The sequence below is a fragment of the Giraffa tippelskirchi genome, chromosome 11 (genome assembly GCF_054371585.1).
Source record: "Giraffa tippelskirchi isolate mGirTip1 chromosome 11, T2T-mGirTip1v1.2.pri, whole genome shotgun sequence".
Taxonomy (NCBI): Eukaryota; Metazoa; Chordata; class Mammalia; order Artiodactyla; family Giraffidae; genus Giraffa; species Giraffa tippelskirchi.
Window position 1 is genome coordinate 127341089 of NC_137285.1, and position 11822 is coordinate 127352910.

The 11822-nt window shown below is 46.9% G+C and overlaps 1 protein-coding gene across 1 annotated transcript in view; it reads right to left on the reverse strand.

Moving 5' to 3' along the window:
* Positions 1-11524, reverse strand: part of LOC145525283 (guanylate cyclase D-like) — a 44116-nt gene extending 32592 nt beyond the window's left edge. Inside the window, 2 exon segments of the mRNA XM_081538081.1 lie at positions 2-698; positions 11374-11524. Coding sequence (XP_081394207.1) covers positions 2-698; positions 11374-11524 — 848 coding nt within the window.
* Between the last annotated feature and the right edge of the window lie 298 nt (positions 11525-11822).

The window sequence follows — 11822 nt, forward strand, 5'->3', positions numbered from 1 at the left end:
TCCCAGAGAGGTCACTAGCCCTACAGGCAGCCCATGTGTCCTGAGAGTCATAGCCACCTGCCGGGCAGTAGCCAGCCAGATGTCCTGGTGGGAGGACACGATGGCCATGTGAGCCCAGCCAAAGTGTCTCATGACAGACAGCAGCACGTGGGCAGCCGAGGGCAAGGTGGGCACCAGCTCACCTCCTCCCCCTGCATCCCCACACACCCAGGAGAAGAGGGTCTTGCCCCAGCCTTGGGCCAGCAGAGCTGCAGCTGGGCAGTAACCAGGATTGACAGGGCCCACGAAAGCAGCCACGGTGTTCTTGTGGGCCAGGAATGTGGCCAGGGCACTAGGGCTGTCACAGCCCATGGGAAGAACCATGGAAGCCAGGCGTGAGCCCAGCACTAGTGAGGGGTCCTGGTTGGCTCGGTCCACAGCCAGCTGGGCGGCCACACTGGGGAGAGCCTGGGAAAAGATGGGGTCACAGTCCCAGGGACCCAGCACCCCCAGAGTGAAGGTCTCTGTCCCCCAGGCCAGATCGGGGAGGGAGCTAGCCCACAAGAGATCACCCCAAAGCAGCACAGAGAGAAGTGGCAGGGAAGGGACTGTGCTCAGACGGCTGAGCGTGGACCCCCACAGGCCCGGGCGGGGTTGGCGGGCCTTTCCGTGCAGCAGCGTCTGGGACCGATCTTCAGGATACAAGCCCTCCCACAGTCCTGGGAAAGAGGGGTAAAAGCAAGGCTTGCTTTCTAGCATTCTCTGCCAGTGCTTCCTGCATGACTTGGATGCAGACACCCCTCCTGCCCGCAGAACCTCAGCCTCTTCATTGGTAAATATGAGGGATTCAGGTCCTTGATTCCCAAAGACCCCCAGATCTGGGAACCTAAACCTCCTTCCCAGAACTGGCTCACAGCCTGCAATGCTCACACTCAGTCCTAGGCTGGAGTGTGGACTCCGGAGTCAGAGCCAGCCAGACCCACTCACTGCTTCCCATCCTTGTGGCCCTAGGCCAATCTCTGAAGTTCCTGAGCTTCATTTATGTCTTCTGTAGAATGCAGATAATGAAACCTACCTTGTGGAGTTATTGTGATGATTAAATGACACAATGTGAAGCATTTAGCACAGTCCCTGGTACTTTTATGTTCAATAAATCTTACCTCTTTCAACCTATTATTATTTCTTCCTTCACTCATCCTCCATAGTGGGCCAAGTTCTCCCTCTGAACCTCCCCTGCCTCTTACCTCTCAAACCCAGCACCATCCATAGCACTTAACTCTGCAGGACTCCGAGGGCCCCACAGCACAAGCAGCACCTGGGTCTGGGTTGCATCCCCATTGTGTGTTTGTGGCTCGAGGGGCTACAGTGGGGATGGTCATTGCAGTGAGTAGGTAAGAGAGTAGGCACTTATTAAATGGAATAGTTATCATTATCACCACCACTATCATCACCATCATTGGATCTCTAAGGGGAGGCAAATATACCATGGGTTAGAGAGAGTTGGACAAGGGAGTGAAGGCCTGAGTTTCAGTCCTGCCCCTGCCCCATTCAAAACCTCAGCCTCCCCATCTGTAGAAGAAGACAGTTTGCCATGCTGGCCAGCTCTGAGCCCTTCTGGCTTGTGATGCTACATTTCTCCCATCTCAGAGGCTGGTGATTCGAGGAGGGCTGATCATCTACCAGTCTCTGAGGGACCCTCTGTACACTCCCTCCTCTTCTGCTGTGATGCTGTAAGTGGTCTGTCTCCTAGCATCCCGCCCCAAGGGATGGACCCCTCGGAGCAGCTGGGCTTGTCCTGGGCTCTCAAACAGCTAATCATTTCCAGGTAGGAATATAGGTATATGCATCCGATATTGATGACAGTCACCTCTTCCTTCAATCTCTACCTCCCAAAGCACCTGTGATCCACTGCTTTGCCTGGTGCTTCTAGAGGCCCTGAGGAGAGATCACTTATCCTCCTTTTGAGGGATGGGGGACTGACTCTGGGCAGGGCAGTGACTTGCCCAAGTTCTCACCAAAAGCTAAGGCTGAGTTGAGACTGGAGCCAGGCTCCCACCTCCCAGTCAAAGAGAAAAATCACCTCTTTTATTGAGCACTTAGAACATCAAAACTGAAGAATCCTGGAGATCTAAGCATCTGAAGCAACTCCTCTGTGCACAGACAGGGAAACGGGTACAGAAGGGGTGTGGACTTCTCCATCCCACAAAGCAGCAGCAGGCTCCTCTGGCCGCCCGACTCCGCTGGTCCTGCTCAGTGTCATGGAAATCCTGCAGCCAGTGGCCTGGAGGGGGTCACTGAAGGCTCAGGTCCTTAGCGAGGCCAGCCTCTGGCCAAGGCAGAAGCTGACTTTAGCCCCAGCTCCGCCTCTGACTCGTGAGACAGAATTCACATCCTTTTCTGTACCATCTGTACAGGGAGGGGTTAGTTAAATATTTAGGTCTCCAAAGATCCTTCATCTCCAATATTTTAGTTGTCAATAGAAACCAGGAAACAGGTGACTTTCATCTCTGAAGGTGGCTGCATCCCCTCTCCAGCCCTTCCCCCAGGAATGTGTGAGCTGCCAGTGCTCCCACCTCTAACATAATAGGTTCATGTGCCACCCTCCTAGGGGAGACCATTTGTAGTTTTAGTCTCAAGGAGGTGGACACCAAGGATTAGCCACAGTCAGTGCAGCTCGAAGCTAGTAAACTCCATACTACCATAACCTAAAAAGATGAAGATAACTTTAGCTACTTTAACAGACAAGTGACCAACATATTCCAGGGAAGAGGGGTGGGTGATTCCTGTCAGAGCCGGGGCTTCTTAGACCCCAGTATCCAAAGGTCACCCTCCTGCCTCCCGACCTGGTCTTTCTTGCCTTCATTCAGGGAAACCTCTCCAAAGACCCACCTGCCATGCTATGCTGTTGGGCATGACTCACTCTCTCTTTGCAGATCCTAAGGCTCTTGAATGAGGTCCTCAGATGTCAAGCTCTATAAGCAGGCTCTGTCCCAGGACACCTGGGGGGACATCCCCTCCATTCCCACCTTGGCCTGCACAGTCACACAGTCGCCACTCCTGCTTCCTGTCATCTTTCCAAGAATTCTGCCAGTGGAGAGGGCCTCATATATGGTTCATTTCCTCCTGTCCCCCTCAGGGGCTTGAAGAAGCCGCTTGGAAAATTCGATTTGTTCAGACCCTAGGGCTCTGGGGAGCCAAGCACAGAAAGGAAGGAGGGAATGCAGGAGAGAGGACCTGAGGGAGGGAGGCAGGGAAGGAGGCAAGGAGACAGGGAGAATGTCTTCAGCACTCCGGACAGCTCCACACCTGGCCAGGACTCCCAGGAGGGAAAAGGGATGGGCAAGCACTACAGAAACTGGTCTTATTGAGCATCTACCACTGTACTGGGCACTGTTGGCACAACGTACTGAGACAGGTATTATCATTATTAGTCCCACTTTATTTATAAGGAAAGGACAACCTGGACAGGTTAAGTCATTTGACCAAGGGCACAGAGCTAGTAAGTGGTAGGGCTGCCTATGGGTCCAGGTTTCTTTTCATCACACCACATGGATTCTTTGGGAATTATAATAGAGGTTTTTCTATCTTCTCTTTTAATGTGGACCTTATGTGGAGATTCTTTACCAACTGAGCTATCAGAGAAGTCCTTGAGAATCTCCACATAAGGTCCACATTAAAAGAGAAGATAGAGAAACCTCTATTATAATCCGGGGCTTCCCTCATAGCTCAGTTGGTAAAGAATCCGTCTGCAAGGCAGGAGACCCGGGCTCAATTCCTGGGTCAGGAAGATCCCCTGGAGAAGGGAAAGGCTACCCATTCCAGTATTCTGGCCTGGAGAATTCTATGGACTATATAGTCCATGGAGTCGCAAAGAGTTGGGCACAACTGAGCTACTTACTCTCACTTTCACTTATGTGGAGATAGACACCAGAATCCAATGGACTTTTAGCCCTTCCTCTGCCACCTGCTTTCTCCTACCAAGACGAAGTTGACCTTTATTGAGTATACCAAGTATCTACCTTGTGCTAGGGATTGAACATACCCCATACAAACTCTCTGGGTTGTATATGATGGGATGCTCAGTAATGTTGATTTCCCTGGTGCTCATCCATTCTTTTTTCCTCTCGGGAGTGTCCCAGAAATCATTGTTTCTGATGGTTAAGTGCTGCCATCTACTTGGCCTCCCATTATCCACAACACCATTTATGGGCTTGGCCATCTCTGGCCTACAAAGGACAACCACCATAGAGGTCTTCAAGGATGGGGAGGTCCCCCACTCCTGTGACTGCATTCCTTAATTCTTGAGTAAAAAGAGTGTCCTCCATGGAGAAGAAAATGTCAATCCACTCCAGTATTTTTGCCTGGGAAATCCTACGGACAAAGGAGCTGGCGAGCTACAGTCCATGGGGTCGCAAAAGAGTCGGACACAACTTAGCGACTAAAAAACAACAACAACAATGCTGAAATGTTTAGGAGTGAAGTGTACTGATAATGAAAATTTCTTTGAAATGTATTAGAAAATTAAATGAACTAGTAGAAAGATGGATAATTAGTGATAAAGAATAGTAAAGAATAGAACAGTAAAATGATCATAGATAGAAACTAAGTGATAAGCATATGGATGTTCACTGAAAAATTCTTTCAAGTTTATATCTGAAAACTTGAAAAGTAAAATCTTGGCAGGAAACAAGAAAGAGAAGCAAGCTGGATATTGCCTAGACAAAACATGATTAACCATTTTAACGTATACAATTAGATGACATTTAGTGCATTCAAAATGCTATACAGACACCACCTCTCTCTAGTTTCAAAACTTCATCACCATTGGGATTTTGATAGAGTCACATTTATTCCTAAGCATTTTAATCTTTTTAATGCTATTGTAAACGGAATTGTTTTCTTAATTATCTTTCTGGATTGTTCATTGCTAGTATATAGGAATGCAACCGATTTTTGTTTGTTGATTTTGTCTTGGAACTTTGCTGAATTCATTTATTAGCTTTAACTTTGTGTGTGGGGGGTAATCTTTGGGATTTTCCAGATACAAGATATCATCTCTGAATAGAGATAATTTTACTTCTTCATTTCTAATTTGAATGTCTTATTTCTTTTTCTTGCCTACTTGCTCTGGCTAGAACCTCTAAAATATTATTGACTAGAAGTGGCAAAGTGGGCATTGTTCCTAATTCTAGGGGGAAAGCTTTCAGTCTTTCATGATTGAATATGCTTGCTGTTAGTTACGGGTTTTTTATATATGGCCTTTATCATAGTAAGCTTCCTTCTATTTCTAGTGTAAAGTGTTTTTATCATGAAAGGATGTGGGATTTTGTCAAATTCTTTTATTGCATCAATTGAGATGATTTTGGTTTTACTGTTTCCCTTAATTTTATGGTGATGTATCATGATGATTAATTTTTGTCGACCCATTCTTTAATTCCAGGAATAAATCACACTTGGTCATAGTGTATAACACTTTTAAAGGGTTTGCTTTTAATACATGCATTGGTTTGCTCATATTTTGTTCAGGATTATGATGTCAATATTCATAAAGATATTTGTAATTTTCTTGTAGTGTGTTTGCCTGACTTTGGTATCAGTGTAAAAGTTTTCAAAATATATTCTGGATGCAAATTCCTTTTCAGAACTATGAATTGCAAATATTTCTCCCATTTTGTGGATTGTTTTCTCACTGTCTTCAAGGTGTCTTTTAAAGCACAAAGTGGTTTTTAGTGGTTTCTTTTTTTGTCCAAGCTGCCTGGCATGTGGGATCTTAGTTCCCCGACAGGGATAGAACACAGACAGCAGTGAAAGCAGAAGTCCTAGCCACTGGCCCACCAGGAAACTCTCCCAAAAGTTTTGATTTTGATGGAATCAATTTATCAGTTTTTTCTTTTATCACGTGCTTTTGGTGTCATAGCTAAGTAACCATTGCCTAAGCCAAGATCACAATTATGCTTATGTTTTAAGTTTTATAGCTTTAGCTATTACATTTAGTTCTATGGTTCATTTTGAATTAAATTTTTTATATGGTTAAAGATAGAGATCCAACTTCTTTCTTAAAAAAAAAAAAAGAGAGAGAGTGTTCTCCGGCTTCTCCTAGGGGCATGAGCAGGTTGCATATAATAGATCTACTCCAACATGCCCACTTTCCTGAGGCCTCAGACTTTCCTACACAGTACTCCAAGGAAGTTCTGGCCTCCTTCAGTGAGGCCATCATTGTTTCCAGGCTTCAGTTAGTCAAATGATTAAAACCACTCCTGGGTGATTAAGTCAAAATATTAAATTCCATATCCTAGGCTAGGGCGCCCATGTCAGTGAATGTGGCCCAGTCAAATCCTAATTCTTCCCCTTGGTCTAACGGCTTTGGAATCCACTCCCGCAGGCTCTGGCTGATACAGGCTGACAGAATCTTAGATGTATTTCCCTATCTAGATGATCTTCTCATAGCTCAGGTTTTGTACTTCACCTCCAGGCTATACTGGGACTGAGCACTGGTCATGGGCCTGTAGGCAATGAAGATGATGAGAGTGTTCTGAAGAGCATAGATATTAACTTACAGAGTTCCTGCTCCCAGGGTGACCACTGAAAGGCTTTCATGTAAGGAGGGGGTTTAGGTAGAGAGGGGCTGCCTCTGCTGGTGAAGGAGGTTTAGGGGAGTCAGCAGATCAAAATTCTCAGCCCCATCCATGTCTCCCCAAGTCTCCACCTTCTGTCTTGGAGTCCCAATCCTTCCCTGTTAGTGTTCCTCCTTCAATATAAGAGATTTGGGGCAGAGATTCAACAACCTTGCAACTTTTGCTATCAGACCCTAGGTCTGGTTCTCAGTTATACCTTCCCAGCACTCACAGGACGTGAGGGACTCCTTCAAGTTCTCGTGGACACCTTCTGTAGTTCACAGATGTTTTCAATTTTATGATCATAATTTTTAATTTATTGCATATATATGTGTGTGTATATATATGTATATATATACACACATTCTCTCTCTCTCTGTCTCTCTCGCAGGCTATAGGAAGAAGCCAAGTGCCTCCACTGTCTTTATAACCAGTACTGTTGCCACCGAGCAAAGCACCACAGCCATGTGATATGCCAGAGTATGGCCTTCCAAGCTGCACTGCATCCCATGCTACTACCCGGTGATCAACTGAGTAACTGTGCTAACTGTGCTACTGCTAGATGCCATGAATTGCTTGCATTCTGTTTCCCCCAGCAGGAGATTATCCCCATGTTGCTCAAATACGGGACCAACCCAATTCCAGAATCCTATGTGGAGGATCAGGTTCCTAAGGTCACTCCTGGCACCAGACAGAGACCCAGCAGGAAACAGGACAGACTCAAGTTACGGTAACCCTGTGGGGGTGGGAGGGTTGAGGGGGTTGTTTACAAAGGCCTGTCCTAAAGGTGGGAGCAGCGGTATCTAAAGAATATTGCAGCAACTTGAGAGTAATGGTAGCAGCGCTATTGCCTCCCCAGGCCCAAAGAGATGAGGAAAAGAGTATTCTGGAGCCCAGAAGGCAGCTGGCTGTCTTGAAAGGTGAAAGGACGCATCCAGACTATGGTGTCCCTACAGGGAGGAATCCAGGGAAGTAGAAACCCCATCCCAGGTGTCTTACTCTCTGACTGCTGCTAGGGCTTCTCATGGGCCAAACCCAGCCAGATCCAGGCTCTCTCCAGGGATGCTAGATGTTTCTCTGCCCACCAGAGAAACAGAAGCTCTTAGTGAAGAAGGAGACTTAAGTTGCTTTTGTGCCACCTCTCAGACAGGACAGGAACTCCACGTACCTCCAACCACATTTGCACACCTGCACTCGTTATTGGCCACTCACTGCTCCCTGGGCCACTGCCCTGCTGTGAGCCACTCAGCTGCTAAATTTCTTGTCCTGTTGCATTGAGAAACCCACATCCCTCTGACTTCCACTTCCCTGTTCTACACTCTCTGCCAGCAGGGCAAGCTTGCCCCCTCTGGTGGTCATCAAACCCAGGCAGTCAAGTTGTTCAGTAGATAAGTTGTGTCTGACTCGTTGTGACCCCTTGGACTGCAGCATGCCAGTCTTCCTTGTCCTTCCCTATCTCTTGGAGATAGTCAAGGGGCATCATCAAACAAAAAATACTGGTAAATATCATCCACAGAGCCTTTGCAACAACTCGAGATAGTCATAATAGCAAGCATGTTATGCTCAGGATCATTACATGTCTGGCATGTGATGATTCATTTCATCATCATGTTCCTATGAAACAGGATGGGGCTTCCCTGTCTTGTTCATTTCTGGATCCTTAAGACCCTCCCTGGTACTTATTAGACATACAATAACTATGTGTTGTATTACTATCTCCATTTTGCTGCTGCAGGTCACAAAGCTCAAAGGGGCAGAGCTGGGATTTAGAACCAGGTGATGAAGCTCCAGACCCTATGCCCTCAACCCCAGTATGTGCAGCTTTTTTTTTAAATATAATGTCAAGGATTTCCTCATCTTTACTTTTCCCAAGAAAGCATCTCCAAATCCTTTCACATTTCTCCCATAGGCAATGACACGAAATGACATAAAGGGCACTTAGGTGGCACTGTGGTATATTCTCACCACGTTTAAGCCTCTTTATAACTTCACAGTGTAAAGCTTGAAGGGGCAGATGCCTCTTCAGTCCGATTCATTGCTGTAGCCCCAAAGCCAAGACTGGCACAGAGCATATGCACATTGAATATAAATTGGGTGAGTTAACTTTACAGAGAAGGAATTGAGGTTCATAAAGCTTAAATATACCTTCTGAGGGTGATGCTTCCAGCCATTGGTGAAACTGAGATGGTTGGGGATGGGTGTATGGGTGGACCGGTGAATGAAAAAAATAAATGCCCTTTTGGAAAAGATGTTAATGTAACAGTGTGGACTGGGGCTGGCCTTCCAGTCTTTATCCAGCAGAGGGCACCAAGGCTCCAATAATTGACCTAGACAATACTTTGTCCGCTTGATGCAAAAAACTGATTTGTTGGAAAATACCCCGATGCTGGGAAAGATTGAAGGCAAGAGAAGAAGGGGATAACAGAGGATGAGATGGTTGGATGACATCACCGACTCCATGGACATGAGTTTGAGCAAGCTCCAGGAGTTGGTGATGGACAGGGAAGCCTGGCATGCTGCAGTCCATGAGTTTGCAAAGAGTCGGACATGGCTGAGCGAATGAACTGAACTGAACTGAGAGCTTCCTGGCAATAAAAAGCCTCTTGTGGGGTCGGGGAGGGGGGTGGACTGTAGCCAACCCTGATCGTGGTCTGTACGTCTTGGCAGCTCTGGCAGGTGAAAGCATAGAGACACAGAAGACCAGGTCAGAGACCATGGGGTTCAGGGTGAGGAGCTAAGCACACAGCCTTAGAGACAAACCCTCACACCTGCATCCAGTAATAGCAGGCCTTGGGGAGAACACTTCACACACAAGAGCCCAGTTGCTTTTTGTGAAATTGGGAAATAAGTACCTTTTAGATTTGTCATGAGGATTGAATGAGGTATAGCAGAGAGCGCTCAGCATGCTGGATGCCCTCAACACTGACAAAGAAAGTATTCATTGCCCAGAGTGGTTGTTTCACTTACCCAAGACCACCCAGCAAGTACAAAATGGGAAACAAACATGATCTTTAAGGACCTTGGGCCTCCCTGGTGGCTCAGAGAGTAAAGAATTTGCCTGCAGTGCAGGAGACCTAGATTCAATCCTGGGTCAGGAAGAGCCCCTGCAGGAGGACATGGCAACCCACTCCAGTATTCTAGCCTGGAGAATCCCGGGGACAGTGGAGACTGGCAGGCTACAGTCCATGGGGTCACAAAGAGTCTGATACGACTGAGCAGCTAACACCAAGGACCCTAATGTGACTAGAGAAATTTCTGTTAGGATCAATGTGGTTCTGGGGGATGGAGACACTTCTAGTTGAGAGTAGCAGTCTTGAGGGAGGAAGCTGCTCTGAGGCGGAAGAAGATTCTTAGAGATGGGCTGAGTTAAGTGAACTCATACTGCCACCTGGGGTGGATACCAAATAACCACTTACGAGCCTGCCCAGGAACTCCTGGTGCACCTCTGTAATGTAGGAAATTAACATTTTAATGTGGAACTTGACTTGCATCTCCTCAGGCTGCTGGGTGTAAATGTGCCATCTGTTTCAGAAGGCTGACTTTTTCCCTAGGCATTTATTTTATGTGTTGCTGTCATTTGTGATCCTTGCCAGGGATTTATCACAGGGACCAGGCCTCACTTGAATTACCCTGGAATGAGCTTGTCGGCTGGCGGCAACCTGCAGAAAGCCAAGATCTTCAAGAAATGAACAGAAAACCAATGTCGTGTTTCGCTGGAGCAAGTGGAGAGTCCTGCATGGAGCACGAAAGAGTGAGAGGTCTTTCATCGTGAACTGGTCCCGTGACTCTGATCCTGAGGAGGAAGGCCTAAAGCAGTGCTCCTGTTTTAGAAAGTGACTTGTAAAGGGTGGCTTTCCTTGAGACTGGGCGAGGACCCCAAAGAGAAGAGGGGGTGCTTTATTTGCCCTTTTCCTTCCCATAAGGCAGTATCTAGAACCTGCCAATGTGCTGCAGGCCAGTGTAGACTTGAGTGGGGCCATACTGAGAGAGTCAATTCCTAGGTAGGTTGATAAGAAGTCCGGAGTCCCAAGGAGGAAAGAGGGGTCTGGAATTCTTAAGGATGAGAAAAAGACAAACGTTTGTTTCTACATTGCTTTGTCTTAGTCAATATAGGAATGTATCTTGCTCGAGGACATGTTTCTCCTTCTTAAGACCCTTCTGACTAATCCTATCATCTTAAAATGTAAATTGTGGGAGTGAGTCTGGTAAGATCTTTCTATTGTTAGTTCTACTTCCCTGGTGGCTCAGATGGTAAAGAGTCTGCCTACAATACTGGACACCTGGGTTCAATCCCTGGATTGGGAAGATTTCCTGGAGAAGGAAATGGCAACCCACTCCAGTATTCTTGCCGGAAAGTCCCATGGATGGAGGAGCCTGGTAGGCTATAGTCCATGAGGTCGCAAAGAGCCAGACACACTGTTAGTTCTTATCCCGTTATCTTAAAATGTAAATTGTGGGAGTGGGTCTGGTAAGACCTTTACAATCTTGAGACATTCTTTTGATTTACTGTAATAACCAATTGAAAAAGTATATAAAGCCCTTGCTAAGACTAGCAAGGGGGCTACTCTCCATCCCCCTTCTGATGTCTATGTCAGAAACTTTCTCTGTTCTATTTTACTTTAATAAAACTCTGCTACACAAAAACTCTTGAGTGATCAAGACTGCTCCCTAGTCCCAAAGCTAAATCTTCTTCAGAGATCACAAATCCAACATCATTCACTGTAAGCTGTCAATACCCACCCTGGTCTAACCCACTTCTGCAGCCTCCATAGCTGCTCACCAGGGTGAGTGACAAGCTCTGCCACCTGAGGGTCTGCCTGTTCCACCAGCAGCTCATGGCCCCACTCCTCGTCCACTCCTCGTCCTGGATCCTTGTCCACTCCTCGTGCAGGATCTTTGCATTTGTCCTTGATAAAGCTCCTCCCATTCATGAATCCATCTTGTTCAGATTCAACCCTTCATTCATCTGTGACTTCAACTTTTCCTGAGCCCCTATGTCAGCTCTGTCCTTGGTACCAAGGGGAACTAGGCTACTAAGTCAGGGCCCTTGCTGTAACCCAGTGGGGGAGGCAGAGGTTTGCAGCCTAGTGAAGGATGTGTGTGGAGGTGGGTACGGCAACCCACTCCATTATTCTTGCCTGGAGAATCCCATGGACAGAGAAGCCTGGTGGGCCACAGTCCATGGGGTCCCACAGAGTCAGAGACAACTGAAGCAACTGAACATGCATT